At 43.4% G+C, this 20,325-nt stretch overlaps 1 protein-coding gene across 1 annotated transcript in view; it reads left to right on the forward strand.

Annotated features, from left to right (window-relative positions):
• LOC134358441 (tyrosine-protein phosphatase non-receptor type 13-like) overlaps positions 1–20,325 on the forward strand; it is a 426,694-nt gene that overhangs the window by 90,262 nt on the left and 316,107 nt on the right. The window contains exons 4-5 of the mRNA XM_063070670.1: positions 11,869–11,934; positions 13,293–13,478. Coding sequence (XP_062926740.1) covers positions 11,869–11,934; positions 13,293–13,478 — 252 coding nt within the window. The remainder of the gene's footprint in view (positions 1–11,868; positions 11,935–13,292; positions 13,479–20,325) is intronic.

The raw sequence follows: 20,325 nt of genomic DNA on the forward strand, positions 1-20,325 counted from the left end.
TATACTCATGTCTATCTCACACGGCTCTCCAGGAGGACTCTAGCCTTAACATGGTTTGGAGGCTTGAGTGCCTCGATGATCCAGAGAGCTGTGTTGGCTGGAGTCAGGGTTTTATGCTTTGGCTCTTGGTAGGGTCACCTATGTCAAACAGGCCCAAGGGTAGAGGACACCTGTCCTCCAGGCCCAGGGATTCAGCTTAGTGCTGACAACCGTGACTGGTAAAAACAAAACTATTACAGAAATAGCAATGAAGAATCCTTCTACATCTGCGTGTGATGGTATTCCTGAGTCTCCACCTGGGACTTGCATGATTGACAGTAGTGAAATCAGGAGGAAGCTACTAACATAATGAAACAAGACCTGGACACCATTAGAGATGGAGGCCTTCCACTGCTGCCCTAAATGCCAGTGGTGTAACAGGCAGTACATACAGTATCTCACACAGCGGATTGTTGAAAATCAGTGCTATCTTTAATCACAGTATGGACAAATCTTCATGGAGTTAGTTCTTTAAGTTTGTAGTCGTGCGCTGAATCAGGCTAGGTATGTCCAACTTTCCTAACCTAGACCTGGGCTAACAGGATAATACTTAAATAGTAAAATTCTGATAATCTGGTATCCAACCACTTGGCAATACCTTTGTTTCTGCATTTGGCTTACTACGGGACATCTGCACCTTCTCTTCACCAAGTGCCAGTTCCCACTCTCTCTTTAACCTTGTGTCACTGTCGTGTGCTCTCTTACACTCTCTGTGTCAGTGTCCTGTTCCCGTGGTCTCTACCACTCACAGGGGCCACATTTCCTCTGCTCTCCTACACACAGGAGCTTGATGAAATGTTCTCTACTTTCTTGACTGGCTGGGTGCAGCTCTGACATTGCTCAAGAGGCTCAGTGCCATCCAGGTCAAAACTACCTGCTTGATTGAACATTGTGGAGATGCTATGTTGATGCTGGAATGGAATGTATGGTGACACTTGCAAACTTCCCCCAGCATAGCCAAGGATATGATGGTTGTTAATGCAAATTACACATTTCACTGTATGTCTCCATGTACGTGATAAATAAATGAATCTGAATCCAAATCTAACACCTTATCCATCACTCATAAGTATTATGTTCCTCCACTAGTGGTACACTGTAGTTACAGTGTGTACCATCCACAAAATGTACTGTAATCAATGGCCCAGGCTTCTTCAACAGTGCATCTCAGAACTTCAGTCTCTACTACCAAGGACAAGACAGCAGGAGCATGGGAACTGCACCCCTCATGGGTTCCTTCCAAGTTCTGCAGCATCCTGACTTGGACATTTACTGTCGATCTTCCATCACTGAATTGAATTGACTTTATTGCTTACGTCCTTCATATACATGAGCAGTAAAAACCTTTATGTTACGTCTCTGTCTCAAAGTGTAATGTGTAATTTATAATAAATAGTATGCACAACAGGATAGTCAATATAACATAGAAATACAGTTGTGTCAGCATGAATTAAGCAGTCTGATGGCCTGGTGGAAGAAGCTGTCCTGGAGCCTGTTGGTCCTGGCTTTTATGCTGCGGTACCGCTTCCCGGATGGTAGCAGCTGGAATAGATTGTGGTTGGGGTGATTCGGGTTCCCAATGATCCTTCGGTCCCTTTTTACACACCTGTCTTTGTAAATGTCCTGAATAGTGGGAAGTTCCTCTACAGATGCGCTGGGCTGTCCGCACCACCCTCTGCATTGCTGGGGCTAAACCCTGGAACGGCCTGCCAATAACACAATGGGAGCAGCTTCACTGGACCAACTGCAAAGGTTAAAGAGGGAGACTCATCATAACACAGGGACAACACATTTCATGCACTCCCCCCCACTTGAAAAAAATGAAGAGATAACAAAAAATGCATATTGTGGAGACACAGGAGACTGCAGATGCTAGATTCTGGAGCAGCAAACAATCTGCTGAAGGAAGTCAGCAGGCCAAGCAGCATCTGTGGGAGGAAGGAAATTGTTGGCATTTCGGGCCAAAACCCTACATTAGGACAGATGGAGAGTTTCAAAGCAAAACGTCAACAACCGCCCCCCCACCCCCACAGAATCCACAGAATCTGCTTGACTCACTGAGTTCCTCCAGCAGACATGTGAATATGTATTGTGGAGCTCCTTTTGGGCAACAAAGGGTGTGTTTGCAGCCAGGGAAAAATAATAGAAGCATCACTTCCAAACACATAGCAAAGAACAGGCAAATAAAGTGAAGTACATTGATGGCAGTCATAAAGATGCTGAATTTTTATTTGACGCAGTGTGTTGACTGTGTGTGTGTGTGTGTGTGTGTGTTGGCTTGTGATTGTTTTTTCAAGGTCAGGTCTCACTCCAGACTGGATTCTCTAATGGGAACACAGTCTACTGCTCTTAATTAAAAATTGTTTCATTCATATTATCTGATCATTTCAATTGGAATTAAGAAACAAATTACCTGCTCCTATGCTATTTAATTAAAATCACTCAGTTAAAGTTACTAGATGGTTCTAATTTAACTTGAAGAAAATAATCAAATTAGCAGGAGTGGACTGAAGTGTTGAGAAGTCTGTTGTGGAATACAAACTGAGCAGCACCCTAAGTTTAACATGGCCACAGTCTGAAGTGGAGACAGGCCCTTCAATGCATCAAATCTGTGCTGACAACTGAGCAACCATTATGAGCAGATCCGCACAAATCCTATTTTATTCTCCCCATGTTCCCATTAGGACAGGGGCTCCCAATCCTTTTTATGCCTTGGAGCAATACCATAAGCAAAGGGTCTGTGGTCCCCAGGGTGGGAACTCCTGCATTACGGGTACTTAACTGTGGCCAAATTACCTTGCAACCCTCACACCTTTGGGATGTGACAGGAAACAGGGAAGATGTGGAAACTCCACAAAGGCAGTACCTAAGATCAGGATTGAATCAGAGTTGCTGGAGCTGTGAGTAGCCACACCATTAGCTGTACTGCTGTGCCATTCTTGTGTGACATCAAATCAGAATAGAAGGAGCTTTAGCATTTTCCATTTCGATTCTGCCAAGAATCTCTGGAAAAGAATAAGCAGTTGACGTTTCAGGCCAAGACCCTTCTTCAGGGTCCTGATGAAGGGTCTCAGCCTGAAATATTGACTGTTCACTTCTTTCCTTAGATGCTGCCTGACCTGCTGTATTCCTCTAGCATTTCAAAATCAGAATCAGAATCAGGTCTAATATCACTGGCATATCTCATGAAATTTGTTAACCTTGTGGCAGCAGTACAATGCAATACTTAATAATCCTGAATTGTTGAGTGTGTGTCTTCAGGCATTTGTACCTCCTTCCTGATGAAAGCCATGAAAAGAGTGCATGTCCTGTGTAATGGAGGTCCTTAATGATAGACGCCGCCTTTCTGAGTCATCACTCCTTGAAGATGTCCTGGATACTATGAAGGCCAGTGCCCATAATGGAGCTAACTAATTTTACAACTCTCTGCAGCTTACTTTGATCCTGTGCAGACAGTGATGTAGCCAGTTTGAGTGCTGTCCAGAGTAAATTGGTAGAAATTTGAGAGTGTGTTTTTGGTGACATACCAAATCTGTTTTGCTTTGGATTTCCAGCATCTGCAGATTTTTTCCTGTCTGCCGAGAATCTCCGGCTCATTGACCTGTGCTTGCTGACAGACTGTGAATAACAATGGATAGCTATGAAGTTCTGAACGGCTCTGAACTTTCAAACATACATATATCGGCTACTAAAACACAGTCCAGCTCTGTTACAGTTTCATGTGCAACTAGTTACTTACTTAACTAAAGAATGGCTTTACCCATTCTATGGCATACAGGTTTCCCCCGCTATCTGAAGGTAGAGCGTTCCTATGAAACGGTTCGTAAGCCGGAATGTCGTAAAGCGAAGAAGCAATTACCATTTATTTATATGGGAAAAATTTGTGAGTGTTCGCAGACCCAAAAATAACCTACCAAATCATGCCAAATAACACATAAAACCTAAAATAACAGTAACATATAGTAAAAGCAGGAATAATATGATAAATACACAGCCCATATAAATTAGAAATACTTCTCTACAACGATTGCCTGCACTGCTGTCCGTAGCAAAAATCTCATGCAAGCGCTCCTGGCAAAACACTCTCTCCAGTAACCTTTAAGCTATGAATCTGCCAAATCATACCAAATAACACATAAAAATACACAGCCTATATAAAGTAGAAATAATGTATGTACAGTGTGGTATCACTTACCGGAATTAGGAAGTCAGCGCCCAGCACACTGATGATGGTGTGTTAGGCTGACTTGTCGCAGGTTGAGGTGGTACAGTGGCCCCCACGCTCCAGGCAGCAAACTGATACCGATCCGTGAAACATGCAGGGGTACAGCGGTAGCCGGGAGGCACACAGCACATCTATAAGAAAAAAAGCCGAAATAAACAAGCTAATCAATTAGGTGCCGCCCGGCACGTAAATGTCGGCCCAGATTAGAGGCAATTGCCGATTACATAGAGCAAGTGAAATTGGCAATCGCTTCTGATTTGGGCCAACATTTACGTGCCGGGCGGCACCTAATTAATTAGCTTGTGTATTTCGGCTTTTTTCTTAAAGACATGCTGGGTGCCTCCCAGCTACCACTGCATTCTCCGTGAATCGGTATCTGTCGGCGGCCCGGAGGTTGGGACCACTGGGGTGTCATCTCATCGTCGATCAGGGCAGGCAGGTCATCTTCTTCTATGTCTGCCTGCCTCGATGTCAAAGGTCGAGGTTCGTCGTGTGCTGTGGCTGATGTGGAAGGCTTGAAAAACGACGGTATGCTTGACTGCTAGCCTCGTGCATTTTTCTACCATACAGTTCTTTGTAAACCATCTTGCAAATATGCCCTAAACTGACGTACCCTTTCAAAATTAAAGTCGTACTCCTTTATCATTGCAGTGAAAATCTCACGCAGTCCTCATGTTCAGTTCCTGGACGATTTCACTTTCAGTCTGTACGCTACTGCATTCGGTTTTGATTGTTATCCTTTCCTCTTTCAATTGTATCAGCTCTTCATCTATCAGTTCTTGGTTATGGGATGCCAAAACCTCTTCAACATCATCTTCGTCAACTTCCACAAGCCAAACTCACCTTGTCCTTCCTTCGTTCACCACGATCGAAATGCTTAATTATGTCTAGTTTTACGCTAAGTGCAACACCCTTACGAGCTCTTTCAGGCTTTTCCGATACCTTAGAACTCATCTTGCAAACGGCTGCTCACAGGCATGTGCTTAAGTAATGCCGGTGAGAATGCTGTTCCGAATCCGGGGGAGAGTGGCTGCTCGGGGCGCGCGCTGCTTTTTTCATAACAGTGAAAACACCTTCTGTTAGTGAAAACAGGTAACTAATGTAGGTCTTTCGTAACAGTGAGGTTTTGTAAAGCGAACGTTCGAAAAGCGGGGCACACCTGTACTACTTTCTTTATTTCAGTTGCACAAGACATTTTGCCTTTCTGCTACCAGCACATTTATTCTAATATTAAGTAAGGTTCATAGAAGCAAAAAAGTCCTGGAATATTTGATGAAGGATCCTGGTGTCATGGTCCGGTCCGTGAAATCTGTATTCCGGTTCATGGTCCAGTCCATGGACTCAGGACTCCGGGTCTTCCAGCTGTCCCTTGTTTCGGTTGGGTTAATCATAGGCACCTGATTCCCATCTTGGGGCTTGGAATATAAGTAGCCTTGGGGTCGAGTGGGGGGGCTGATTTGTCTTGTCAAGATTCCCTGGGAGCAACCTGCCAGTGGAAGGCTAGAGTGGCCACTTGCCATCTTTAGGCTGCGTTGGAGAACCATCGCTTCATGGAGCCTTGCTGTCGGTAGTCGGTGCTGTCTTTGCGGTATGAATTCAGCCGTTTCCCAGGCCAGCTGAGTGTCCGTCAGCCACTCTGAGCTAGGTAGGGATCAGGCTGTTTCTGTAGCCAGCCGAGGTTGCTGGCCGTAACTGTGATTTGGAGCAACCCCGATGCAGAGATGGAACTGTCTGTCGTTTTTCGGTGTTTATCTCTTCTTGTCCTCGCCTCCGTAGGGTAAGTCAGGCCGTTCTGCCGTTGCCTTGCGGGGGACCTGTCTTAGCCTCAAGCCTCAAGACTCAAGACCCCAGCTCAAGCCTCAAGACTCAAGCCTCAAGACTCAAGACCCTAGCCTCAAGCCTCAAGCCTCAAGCCTCAAGACCCCAGCCTCAAGCCTCAAGACTCTAGACTGTAGACCCCAGCCACATCCTGTCCTGTAGCCATGTCATGTCCTTGCCTAGTTCTCGGGTCCCAGCCCAAGGCAAGACCCAGGTTCTGGGTCCTTGTCCTGGCTCAGACTCCAAGCACAGGCTCCTAGTTCATGGTTCCTAGTCCTGGTCCCGCTTTCCCAAGCCCAGGCTCCTAGTTCATAGTTCCTTGACCGGGCTGTCTGTCTAGTCCATGTTCTAGCACAAGTCTACGTTCTAGTCCCTGCTCCTTGTCTGTATCCTGTCACGTCCCTACTCTAGTCAAGTCCTGTTCCTTGTACTTCATTGTCTGTGTCTTGCATTTGAGTCCGTTCACCAGCACCCCCCCTTGTGACACCTGGACCTGAAACATTCATAGTTTCTGTTTCCACAGATGCTGCTTGACCTGCTAACTATTTCCAGCATTCTCGGTTTTGGAGTTTTGACAGCCCAGAAGGTTCCTTTTCTCCCATTGAATCTATTCCAACTCCTAGTACTTCTAGAATATGAGCTCTGTCCCTCCATATTCTCCCCATAAAAGGCAGAAATACTTTCTGTCATGCCCGTCCAGTTACGTTGTAACAGCTGATCAACTCCAAGGGGCAATGACTTCCAGATCATAACTGCTCCCCATATTTATTTATTAAGATAAATTTATTAAGATACAACGAGGAATAAGCCCTTCAAGCCACGCTGCCCAGCAATCTCCTGATTTAATCCTAGACTAATCATGGGACAATTTATAATGTATAATTAACCTTTGGACTGTGGGAGAAAAGCGGAGGAAACCCATGTGGTCTTAGGGAGAAACATCCGCCAATGAAAAACAGCTAATGTTATCTAGGTACACCATGATTTTGTGTATCTGTATCAAATCCAGTCTCGACCTTTGTTCTCTAAACAACCCGGATTTCTCCACTTTAATTTTATGTTTGAAATTTCACATCCCTAAAGCTATTCTGGTAATCCTTTCCTCTACCCAAGAAAGCATACCAATGCCTTTACTTCCTCTAAAGACTAAGGAAGTTTGACATTTCCACAGTGGCTTCCACCAATCTGTACAAGTGGACCAGGGAAAGCATCCGATTCAGATGCGTCTCAGCCCAACCCCAGCCATCCTCTCATCAGGCAGGAAATGGAAAATTTAAGAGCACATGCCACCAGGCTTAAGGGCAGCTTCTATCCTGCTGTTAAAAGACTGTTGAATGAGTTCCTATTTGCTAAAGGTAAGCTCTTGATCTCTCAGTCCGTACAGTGGCATGTTGTTTGTCTAACATACACTGCACTTTCTCTGTAATTGTAACACTATTTTCTGCATTCTGCTTTTTACCCCATTGTACCACCTTGATATACTTATGTGTGACATGATCTGTCTGAATGATGTGCAAACAAAAGCTTTTCACTGTATCTCGATACATATGACACTAATAAGCTAATTACCAGTACCCTCCGTGGATCTCCATACCTTTCCAGAAACAGAGTAAGCAGAAATAGGCATAATATTCTTGCGTCTTACACAAGTCAAATGAAACTTCAGTGCTTTTTCACTCTCCACCTCCATTTATGAATCTGATATGGGCTGCAAATTCCATATCCCAGCAAATGGATTGGAGAGCTTTCTCCACCGAGTGCACTGCATGAATAGCAAAGCTCTGAAGCCGATCATCTTCTTCAATAGTCCCCGGAATCAGAGTGACAAACACTTGAGCTCTTAAGCTAATGTCATGGTCGGTATTCCGTTGCCTAGGTAACCACAGAGTTCAGCCTACAGAAGGCTGGAGGAGCTAATAAAAGCCCCATGCCAGACTTTATCTAAATTAATCCATTGTATGAGCATGAGCATGGGTGATGCTTTTTTTTACAAAAACCTAAACAAATGAGGGAGCGCAGAGTTGCAAACGACAGCTGCATCTGAATGTGTACGAAGCTGTTCATCTGGTCTCCATCATTACCATGAAGGAAGTCTTGGATGGGTCACATGGGTTATCTCATGCAAATTTGCTGCCCTCACGCGATTCTTTAAGTATCCGTCCTGATTATGAAACCTACCCTATTACTGAAGTAACCCTTTTTGTTAAAAAGATTTCTAAAATAGTGGCCCATATCAAAACAATTCCACAGGAGAGGAAGTTGGTTGTGGCTGTAATCAGTGTAGACTAAAGTTTCAGGGAAAAATGTAAAGCAGAATCAAATTTAATATCACCGGCATATGTTGTGAAATCTGTTAACTTTACAGCGGTAGTACAAAGAAATACATGATAGATAAATAAATATAGAGGGAAAAAAACTGTTGCATTAAGTATATATATCTCTATTAAATAATTAAGTTAAGATAAGTAGTGCAAAAATAACAGAAATAAAAAAGTAGTGAGGTAGTGTTCATGGGTTCACTGTCCATTTAGAAATCAGATGGCAGAAAGGAAGAAGCTGTTGCTGAATCGCTGAGTGTGTGCCTTCAGGCTTCTGTACCTCCTTCTCGATGGTAACAGTGCAACCATCACACTGCCTTGGTTAATGGAGATCCTTAATGATGGATGCCACCTTTCTAAGGCACTGCTCTTTGAAGATGTCTTGGATACTATGGAGGCTGATAACCATGATGGAGCTAACTAATTTTACAAGCTTCTGCAACTTATTTTGATCTTGTGCAGTAGCACAAAATCATGGTGTACCTCAATAACATACCAGGCGGTAGCAGACAGTGATACAGCCAGTCAGAATGCTTTCCACGGTACGCTTTCAAGTGTTTTAGATGACAAATTAAATCTCCTCAACCTCCTAATGAAATATAGCCACTGTCTTGGAATGTTAAGGAATTCTTACGATAACTCTGAAAAAAATCTTTAAAATATTTGCTAACAATGCATTTGATTTACCACAGATTTACCTTCTGTTCCTGGGAAAGTTCTGCCACGTTCATGGGATAGGGTTAATAAAGCAATAACTCATCCACATACAGAATTGTGTTCCCTTGTAAACAATAGTTCATGGTGATATTAATATGACAGGCCAGTGATCCGGTTCACTCATTGTTGCAAACCATTGGATGTAAACACAAACACAAGAAAATCTGCAGATGCTGGAAATCCAAAGCAACACAGACAAAATGCTGGAGAAACTCATCAGGTCAGGCAGCATCAGTGGAAAACAGTAAACAGTTGACGTTTCGGGTCGAGGTCCTTCCTCAGACCTGAAGAAGGGTCTCAGCCTGAAACGTCAACTGTTTTACTCTTTTCCGTAGATGCTGCCTGACCTGCTGATTTCCTCCCATTGAATCTATTTGTGTGTGTTGTTTTGGATGTAAACATTTTGTTAGCAACCACCACAGTCCCCCTGCCAAAGTGAAGCACTAAGTTCCTGGGTCTTGGCTTCTCCCTCCTAGAATGTAAAACAGTACAATGCAGGAACCAGCCCTTTGTCCTACCATGTCTGTGCTGACCATGACGATGACTTAAACTAATACCATCCTCTTCACATGGATCCATATCTCTCTATGCCAGGGGTTCCCAACGTTTTTTATGCCATGGACCAATATCATTAAGTATGGACCTCAGGTTGAAAACCCCTGTGCTATTCCCTCCTATTCATTTTGTGTATCTAAGTGTTTCATAATTGCTGCCGTGGTATTTGTGCCTACCATCTCCCCTGACAGCACATTCCAGGCACCTACCCTCTCTATAAAAAAAACTTGCCTTGCACATCTCCTTTGAACTTTCCCTCTCACAACTTAAACCTCTGCCCTTCATTATCTGACATTGCCAACCTGAAATAACAAGACTCTAGTTACTCTACCTATGCCTTTCATAATTTTGAATACTTCTATCAGGTCTCCCCTTAGCCTATGCCATTTCAGAGAAAGCAGTCCAGGGTTTTTCAACTTCTCCTTATAGTAGTGCAGTGTAGTCCAATCCAAGCAATATCCTACAGAACAACTTCTGCACCCCCTTGCAAGACTTCACAACCTTCCTATTGTGTGGCCTAACCAACATGACTTCCCGGCTTTCATACACAGTGCCCCAACCAACGAAGGCACACGAACCATATGCCTCCTCACCCTATCCGCTTGTGGTCCCACTTTCAAGAAGCTATGCACTTGCACCCCAAGATCCCTTTGTATATCAATACTTCCAAATGTCCTGCCACTTACTGTATACTTTCCTCTTGTATTCAACTTCCTAAGATGCAACACGTCACACTTTGACTGGATTAAACTTCATCTGCTATTCCTCTGCCCAAATTTCCAGCTGATCTGTATCGTGTTTGACGACCTTCCTTCCTATCCACAGCTCCATGAGTTTTTCTGTTGACTGCGAATTTACTAATAAGATGACCTATAGTTTCACCTAGGTCATTAATATACACCCAGAGGCCACTTTATCCCTTGTACCTAATAAATCGGCCACTGAGTCTATGTTCGTGGTCTTCTGCTGCAAGATTTGACATGTCTTCTGATAAGATCGTGGTGCACTTGGTCGCCACGGCCTCTCTAGGTCCAAACAAAGGTATAATTGATCATACTTTGTCTTTTTCACAATCACTAAACACTGCTGAATATGAATAATGTCAAGTACTGCAGATCGACACCTTCAGTGAGTTGCTCAATAGTGGAGGAGCTGGATTTATTGTGTACCATGCTGCCTGTTGCAGCCACCTAAGGAGGAAGGCGTCAGAGATGGTGCGCGGTCCAACAAACGGTACAGATGATTGGCTTGGATGTTTCTCTTGTTGGACACTGGTAATGTAGAATACTGCAAGTCCAGTTCACCGGTTCATTGGCGAGACCGACAGCAGGGAATCGGTTGGTGCACGTACCAGGCCTTTATGCCACAGAGTCGCCTGCTGCAGCCGCCCAGGGGAGAAAACGCAGGAGCTGGTGTGGTGTGGCTGGGTTGGGGTTGGCCCCTCCCATTGGTATTGCCCTTCTGTGCTCACTTGATGGAAGTCGAGCTTGATTGCATTTGTCTGTGGCTGCACTACCGCGTGATGAGGAACTGCATCTTCTTGCAGAAATGTGTCTCCAGAACAACATATTACGCACCATCAATCTCCAGGCCATTGCACTCAGGGACTTCGGCTAATTATTGTGACCATATTTTGCTGCTATCATAACTGTATCTGCCTTTTGTGCAGCGTATGGCTGTCAGTACTGTATTTTACACCTTGGCCCTTGGCTGTATTCATGCATATTATTTAATGACAATTAAATTTGAATTTATACTTAATTCCAGTTTCTGATATACTCAATCCACCTTATCTGGCATTAACAATCATTCCACAATCAAAGTCACTTAGATTAAAGTTCTTCCCCATTCTGATGTTTGGTGTGAACAACAACTGAATGTCTTGCCCATGCGTGCATGCTTTTATGCATCAAGTTGCTCCCACATGATTGGCTGATTAGATATTTGTATTAATGAGCATGTGTACAGGTGTCCCTAATAAAGTAGCCACTAAGTATTTATCACAAACAACAGAGTTCCCAGTACGGATCCTTGCACCTCCAGTCAGAAAGGCACCTCTCCCATTACCCTGTGGCCATGAGTCAAATTTTCCCAGCACTCCATGGTTCCCATGTGACTTAATCTTCTCTTCCTTCCTTTGCAGGTCTCTGGTTTGGTTTGAGTTTCTGCTTCACCAGTTTTCTCCTTTGTTTTCAGATGCATGTGTACTCACTCGGGATGACTCTGTACTGGGCAGCGGATTACCAGCTTCCAGAAGCACAGGTGAGAAACATCAGATTCCTCCTGAGATATGACTGAATTCTATTGAAGCTAGTAAACTACACATACAACCTGTCACTTTTTAGAGCAGAAACTAAAGAGTGTGGATAAAATGCAGTGGCAAAACTAGCTGGTACTTTCCCATTTTCTCTATTATTCCTAAAAGGAAGGACTGGAACTGGAAGGCAGGATAGGCCATTCAGCCCCTTTGTCTGTTAAGATCATTGCTCATTTTTATTTCAGACCCACCTCTCTCCTCTCACTCTGTGTCACTTGATTCCATTAATATCTCAAAATCTATCTCTATTTTGAATAAATTGCAGGATTGAGCTGCCATGACCTTCCTGGTAGAGAACTGCAGGAAGGTCATGGAGGATTGCAAGGGTTCAATACCCTCTGACTTTGTGTTTCTTCCCAACTCTGTACTGAATGGTTGATCCTTAACCAGAAACAATAGCACATACCCTCCCCCACTATCCACCCATTCTACACTTTCCTGCCAAGGGAATTCTCATATCTGCACCTACTCTATCACACCCTTGCATATTTCAAAGAGATTATCTCTCATTCTGCGAAACCGTAATAAGTATAGGTATAATATGCTTAATTTCTGCATACAACCCACTGCCCAAACCTGCATCCCAATCTTAGGAATCTATTTGTAAACCTTCGCTGTATTTCTCAACTGTATGCAGCCCGTTGATTCAGAAACAAGAGCTGTATTCAATATTCCAAATGCAGTCTCTCTGGGGCTCTGTGTAATTGGAGCAAGTTGTCTCTATTCTTGCCATCAAATCTTTACCAAATGCTTTCCTAATTTTGTATAGCACTATGCATTATCTTTCAGTGATTAATGTACAAGAATTTCCAGACCATCAGGGCACCACCACCTCCTAATTACACTTAACAATAATCTATTTCTCTACTTTTTTTATACCAAAGTGTACATCTTTATGCCTTTTCCACCTTATATTGCTGGGTCTGGATGGGTCTCATTCCATGTTGTGATAATCTTTGCGAAAAGAGTAGGAATAGAGCTAATTGGGCACTTTTTACAATGAGCTAGCATATGATGGGCCAAATGGCCCTCCTCACCACTCTTCCAAAGTTTTTGTTTGTTTGCAGTGAAGCTCACTGTTTCATCAAAGGAATAGCTGGGATTTTTCAAAGCTTGTTGAAGGGTTTAATCATTTGCTTGTCAATCATAAAAAAATCCACCTAATCACCTGATTTGTCACTACTCCGCTGAAGATTATATCAAGTGCCTCTGTAATCATAGGATTCTTTTGGATTACTTTACTCTGAAATTAAAGAGGGATGTTTTAGTTCTCTTTACCATTTTTTTCCCATGCTTTTGACAGCCAATCCAGCTTAGTGACCAGCTGAACCAACTCCTTCTGCGAATGTGTGAGGACCTTCCGAACAAGAGAGTATCCTTGGAGACCGTTTTACACATTGGCAAGGCATATTGGCAGAGCTCGGGAGGGCCCCCAACAAGTACATCCCTAAGAAAACTTGTTCAACTAGTAGTAGGAAACACAGCGGAGGTCAGTGATGTGAAATAAATGTTCTGCCTTTGTTCTTCTATAGCTGACAATTCCGACAAGCCTGTACAGTTTGACAATGTTGCTTTTTTCTTGAGAATAACCACAGAAATGAAAGGCTTAAAGCTCCAGGCCTGTACTCGATGGAATTCAGAAGGATGAGGGTGAATCTCATTGAAACCTTTCAGATATTGAACGGCCTGGATAGAGTGAACATGGAGCGGATGTTGGCATTAGTATGAGAGCAAAGGATCTAAGGGTTGATCCTCAGAGTAAATAGATGTCCCTTTAGAACTGAGATGAGGAGGAATTTCTTCAATGGTGACTCTGTGTAAGTGCTAAGTCATTGGATGTATTTAAAGCAGAGATTCATAGATTGGTAAGAGAGTTAAGAGTTATGGTCATAAGGCAGAAGAATGGGTATGAAAAAGTAAATCAGCCACGATAGAATGGCAGAGCCATTCAATGGGTTAAATGCCCTAACTCAGCTTCTACATCTTACAGTTTTATGATGATCATATAATTAGCCTAATCATTGCTGCTTCTGTAATGAAAAGAGAGTGAAGGTTTGATTTGATTAGTACATTCTTCAGGTACAAAGTTCCAAATTAAACATTGCTCACTACCAACACTGTACTGCAGCCATCTTCCTTGAGCAGCTGGATTGCATAATAAAGTCAGAAAATGTAGGGATACACAGCAGTTCGGGCAGCATCTGTGGAAAGAGAAACCGAGTTAATGTTTCTGTTTGAAGGCCCTTCACCCTTACCCCAGTCATAGATTGATGCTTCTTCATCCTTGTTGTTCCCTTCCTGCAGGTGTTCTGCTCCGTCCAATGGAAAAGCAGTGTTGATGACGAAAATGAGGTGTGGGCCGGCGGGGGGGAAGGGTATGTTTGTAATGAGAAGCCATTGTGAAGCAGTGCAATTTGTCGACAAATAATCACCAGGCATTCTGATAGCATCTTCAACCTGCACCACTAACTCTTGACTCTACAAATGCTGCCTTTCATTGAATCATTTGGCTGAGACTGAAATTACATTTTGAAACCAATATCTATGTTCATGAGGTGATGGGACTACAATTTTTTTTTGACTGAACTTAAGAACACAATAACATAGCAGCAGAGTAGGTCACAAGGCCTTCAAGCCTGTCCCAACATTCAACATGATCATGGCTGATCTGCTCTAGGCCTCAAAGTAAAGGTTTAGAAATTGGATTGCATTTGTTCCATGGACAGGGAGATTCAGCAGATATAGAATCAGCAAGGATCATCTGATGCTTTAGCCAGAAAGAATTCCTGAGGAAAGAATTCAGGTGTTCAGCCTAAAACCTTACCTTTTTCTCTTTACACAGATGCTGTCTGACCTATTTCTGTTCGTATTTCAGATTTTCAGTATCTGCAGTTTATTCATAGAGCTATACAACATGGGAAGTGATCTTTCAGCAACATCAATAACCCTTTTACACTAATCCTACAATAATCCCATTTTGTTTTCCACAAGTTCCCTTCAAATGCCCGCACACTCTATCATTCACTTACATGCTTGGCAATTTACAGTGGCCATCAACCCACACATCTTTGGGATGTTGGAAGGAATCGGAGCACTTGCGACACAGGGGGAACATCCAAATTCCCAACAGATCAGAGGTCAGGATTGCACCCTGGTCTCTTGCATTCTGAGACAGGAGCTCCAATAGTTGTGCCACAGTGCCACCCAAATGATTTTCATTTGCTGGGATTATACATCCGTAATAAAGTGTATCTTCATCCAGTGCAATAATTGGTTGGACAGCTTGGCATGGTTTGTCTTCTTGGCATTCACCTCTGGCTCCACGAATCCTTCACTTCTGTCAGTAATAGGCAGTTCTTTATAAGAGTGAACGTGGAAGTGAGTTCCCAGGGGCCATCACTGCCAATGGTGTACAGCGGACACCAGTTAAGTAGAGAAACAAAAATCATGAGAAACAAAGAGAACAACTCCTTGTTATGACTGGGTCCGGCCTCCTTTTTTTCCTGTGCTGCTGCGAAATGTGATCACAGTTCAGAGAAAGGCTTAATTCCAACAGGTTTAGTGAGGCAACAGCAATTCCGGACAACACTCCCTCTCTTTTCTCTGCTAAGACGCTCATTAAAACCTACCTCTTTGACCTGGTATCCTTCCATTTGCTTTTCCATGACAGGTATCTAATTTTGTCCAATAACATAGAGTTATAGAGAAGTACAGCACAGAAACAGGCCCTTCAGCCCATCTAGTTCATGCCGCAACCATTTAAAATGCCTACCATCATCGACCTGCACCGAGACCATAGCCTTCCATACCCCACTATCCATGTAGCTATCCAGTGTCGCTCCTTTGGATGATAAAGTGCTATGTAAATGCATTGCCATATGGTGGATGAGTTCAGACTGATACGAGCAAGGATAATATTAACAAAAGGAAAGGTCTCCTGCTTACTAATTGCTTTATGTCATCACATTGACTGTGCATTTTCAGGGTGGGAAATATGTGACAGTAAGTATGTGTTGGTTACTTGACAACGAGGCACCAAATATTTATCCTCCTAAACAGCAAAGTTCTTATGATATCAGAGTGTGTCAGTTGTATTGTAGCAAGTCTGACTAATAAATGATGTCTCAAACAATTGTAGAGAGTTGTCAGCACAGCCCAGTTCATCAAACAAACTAACCTCTCCTCTATTGATTTTGTCTGCATTTCCTGCTGTTTTCCATAATCAAAACCCTCCCACCCTGGTACTTCTCTGTTCTCACCTCTGCTGTCAGGCAGAATGTTATGATACGCACCCGACTGTGCAGCCTCTAGACTTAAACGCTCAGATTCTCTGGAGTACGGATAGCTGGCACAGTCCCTTCAAAGATTCCGGCCTGCTCTGCTAATTGGTGGCCATGTTCTCTACCAAGTTTTGGATATTTAAAGAGCACCTGAACTGGTGTCTGGTGCTCAATCATCAACTTCCGTTTCGCCTGCGATTACATTTAGGATTTTTGTCTTGTTTGGGTTTTTGTCTAGTCTTGTCAGGTTCTCGTTTAGCGTCCAGTCAAGAACCCTGTTCTCATCTCGGTCTCAAAATCGTGTCTGTGTTCTAGTCTGGGATACTCCAGCACTTGGGTCCTTACCATGCTCGCCTAGGCCTCTCATCACACAGAATATGCAAAAGCCCAAGAGCATGGATCACCAGACTGAAGGACAGCTTCTATCCCACCATTAACAGACCACTCGGATGCTAAAAATTGAACTCTTCAGCTTTTGAATTCCCAATGTACCCTGTAATGGCTCTTGTACTTTATTTGTCTAACTGCACTGCACTTCCTCTATCTGAAACACTATGGTTTGTATTCTATTTTCCCTCCTCCTACCTCACTGTGATAATGTATGGCAGCGGTCCCCAACCACCGGGCCGTGGACCAGTACCAGGCCGCAGAGCATGTGCTACCGGGCCGTGAGGAAACAATATGAGTCAACTGCACCTTTCCTCATTCCCTGTCATGCACTGTTGAACTTGAACATAGGGTTGCCAACTCTCTTGTATTTGCCAGGACATCCGGTATATTGGGCTAAATTGGTTTGTCCTGTATTTCCCCCGCTAAGGTAGAGCGTTCCTATGAAACCTTTCCTGCCGAAATAGCGTGAAGCAAAGAAGCAATTACCATTAATTTATATAGGAAAAATTTTTGGGCATTCCCAGACCCAAAAAATAACCTTACAAATCATACCAAATAACACATAAAAGCGAAAATAAATAGCACTAACATATAGTAAAAGCAGGAATGATATGATAAATACACAGCCTATATAAAATAGAAATAATGTATGTACAGTGTAGTTGGGAAGATGAAGGCAAAACCGATTTGCACGGAAAAAATCGGCATGTACGCGCATGCGCACCTCACATGCGCATGTCATGCATGTGTACTCAGGTGCCCATGCAAGGCTTCATGGTCATGGTAGTTTTTCCTGCGGTAAAGTGTCCCGGGATTTGACTGCTACTTTTGTCCCTTATCTGGGAGTGAGAAAGTTGGCAACCCTAACTGTAAAAGACATGTTGAGGTGAGTTTAACCCTACTTGAACAGCACCCCCCCGGTCGGCTGGTCTGCAAGAATATTGTCCATATTAAACCGGTCCACGGTCAGAAAAGGTTGGGGACCCCTGATGTGTGGCATGATCAGTGGGCAGCACGCAAAACAAAAGCATTGGACTGTACCTGGGTACAGGTGATAATGATCCACTAATACAATACCAACAATGGTAATGAGATAGAACAGCTCTAAGTGATGGTGATTAAGGGATAATACATGCCCAGGACACCAAAGGCAATCACCCCCCACCCCAACTTCCCCACAGCACCCCTATTCCAACCTGCACCCACGGTTCTGCAAGATAGTGCTACAGCATGTTTAACCTGGTTGAGGTGTATTCAACAACAGCAACCGCGCACTCAACATCAGCAAGATTAAGGAATTAATTGTGGACTTCAGGAAGGGGAATTCAGGAGAACACATACCAGTCCTTGTTGAGGGGTCAGCATTGGAAAAGGTGAGCAGCTTCAAGTTCCTAGTCATTGACATGTCCGAGGATCTACTCTGGATCCAACTTCATGAAGAAGGCGCACCTACATCACTAGGAGTCTGAGGAAATTTGGTACGCCACCAAAAGCTCCAGCAAATTTCCGTAGATGTATGGTGGAGAACATTGTGACTGCTTGCATCACTGCCTGATATGAAGGCTCCAATGCACAGGACCACAAGAATATGCAGAGGGGTGTTGACTCAGCTAGCTCTATCACACAAAACTATCGCACCAAGGATATCTTCAAGAGGCAGTACCTCAAGAAGGCAAAGTCACCATTAAAGTGTCACTATCTGTATCATGCCCTCTTCGTAGTGCTACCACTGGGGAGTAGCTACAGGAGTCTGAAGACCCACACTCAGTGATTTAACAATAATTGCTTTTCCTCTGCCATCAGATTACTGAATGGTCCTTGAACCCATGAACACTATCTGGTTATTTGTCTTTCACGTTACTTATTTATTTTCAAAGTAAAATTTATTATCAGGGTACATACATGTCACCATATACAACCCTGAGATTCTTTTTCTGCAGGCATACTTAGCAAATCTACAGAACAATAACTAAACTGTAAACATCAGGAACTGTTAACTGTAAACAAAGTGTGCAAAGATAGGTATAAAGAGATAGCAATAAATTATGAGCATGAAATAACAAGATAACAGAGTCCTTAAATGAGTGTAGCTAATCTTTTGTTCAAGAGCCTAATGGTGGAGGGGTAGTAACTGTTCTTGAACCTGGTGGTGTGCGTCCTGAGGCTCTTGTACCTTCTACCTGCAGGCAGGGGCAAGAGAAGAGCATGGCCTGGGTGGAGCCAATCTCAGAACTGAATTGAAGTGACTTTATTTCTTACATCCTTCATATATATGAGGAGTAAAAATCTTTACGTTATATCTCCGTCTGAATGTGCAATGTGCAGATTATAGTAATGTATAATAAATAGTATGTACTGTAAGATATACAACAGAACAGTCTATATAACTTAGAAATACAATTGTGTCAGTGTGAATTAATCAGTCTGATAGCCTGGTGAAGAAGCTGTTCCGGAGCCTGTTGGTCCTAGCTTTAATGCTGCAGTACCGTTTCCCAGATGATAGTAGTTGGAGCAGTTTGTGGTTGGGGTGACTCAGTTCCCCAAATGATCCTTCAGGCCCTTTTACGCACCTGTTACTGTAAATGATCTGAATAGTGGGAAGTTCACATCCGCAGATGCACTGGGCTCTGCAGAGATCCTGATTTTTCACCTGACAGGTGCAGACATGGCCTTTGTTTAATGTCTTCTAATAGGTGGGGATTTCTGAAACTGCAGCTCTCCCTCAGCATTGCAATGGCATATCAGTGAAGATCAGGAAAGTATCTGCAAAGTTTCTCGCAGCATATACCAATGAGGTATAGTCAATACATTTTGTTATATCCTGAGGGCAAGGAAGAAAATGCAGGGTCATTAAAGTCACTGCTGATATCCTCTCCCAATATGACTTCAGAGTTCAAACACAAGAAGATCAGCAGATGCTGGAAATCCAAAGCAACACACACAAAATACTGGAGGAACTCAGCAGGTCAGGCAGCATCTGTGAAAAGAGTCGATGTTTCGGACTGAGACCCTTCATCAGGACTCCCTATTCCATAGATGCTGCCTGGCCTCAGAGTTCTTTAGTCCCATTACTGTAATCGCAGCATCGCTGAATTCTGTTTACTTGTAAATCAGCCATGGATCCAATAACTTCAGGAGGCTGGAAGTGTTTCGTACCATCAAGGAAACGCTCTGGGAATTATGAAGGATGTGAGGTTCTGTAGCCAGCTGCATTTAAAGAGTGAAGCATTTGTAATATTAAGGGAAAGTATAACCTGCAGAGAGGTTTTGTCAAAGGTACATCCTCCCTGCGTCCGAGCTGCTCCTGTTGCCCTACTTTTCCAGCTGTCTCCTTCCGAATTAGCAGCTTTGGATGCCTTTCCTGCCTGGCCCACATTTGAATCTCTTGCTAAATTGGGAACGCTGTATAACAAGTCTTGGCAACCATAAACTTTGCATCTTTGCTTGGTTGGGTCACTTTCGTAACTTTATTTGTTATACTTCATCTATGCTTGTGGATTCCTCATGATTGAATAAAGCAAGGACAATATGTATATGCATGTATCTCCGGGGAAAGTCCTAGATAGAGTCGCTGTGGAGAGGATGTTTCCTGTAGTAGGGCATGTTGTGTTTTTAATATTTCAGTAATATTTGAGTAATCTTGATTAAGCATTGTTTGTTGTTTAT

This window comes from Mobula hypostoma, chromosome 18 (assembly GCF_963921235.1).
Source record: "Mobula hypostoma chromosome 18, sMobHyp1.1, whole genome shotgun sequence".
Taxonomy (NCBI): domain Eukaryota; kingdom Metazoa; phylum Chordata; class Chondrichthyes; order Myliobatiformes; family Myliobatidae; genus Mobula; species Mobula hypostoma.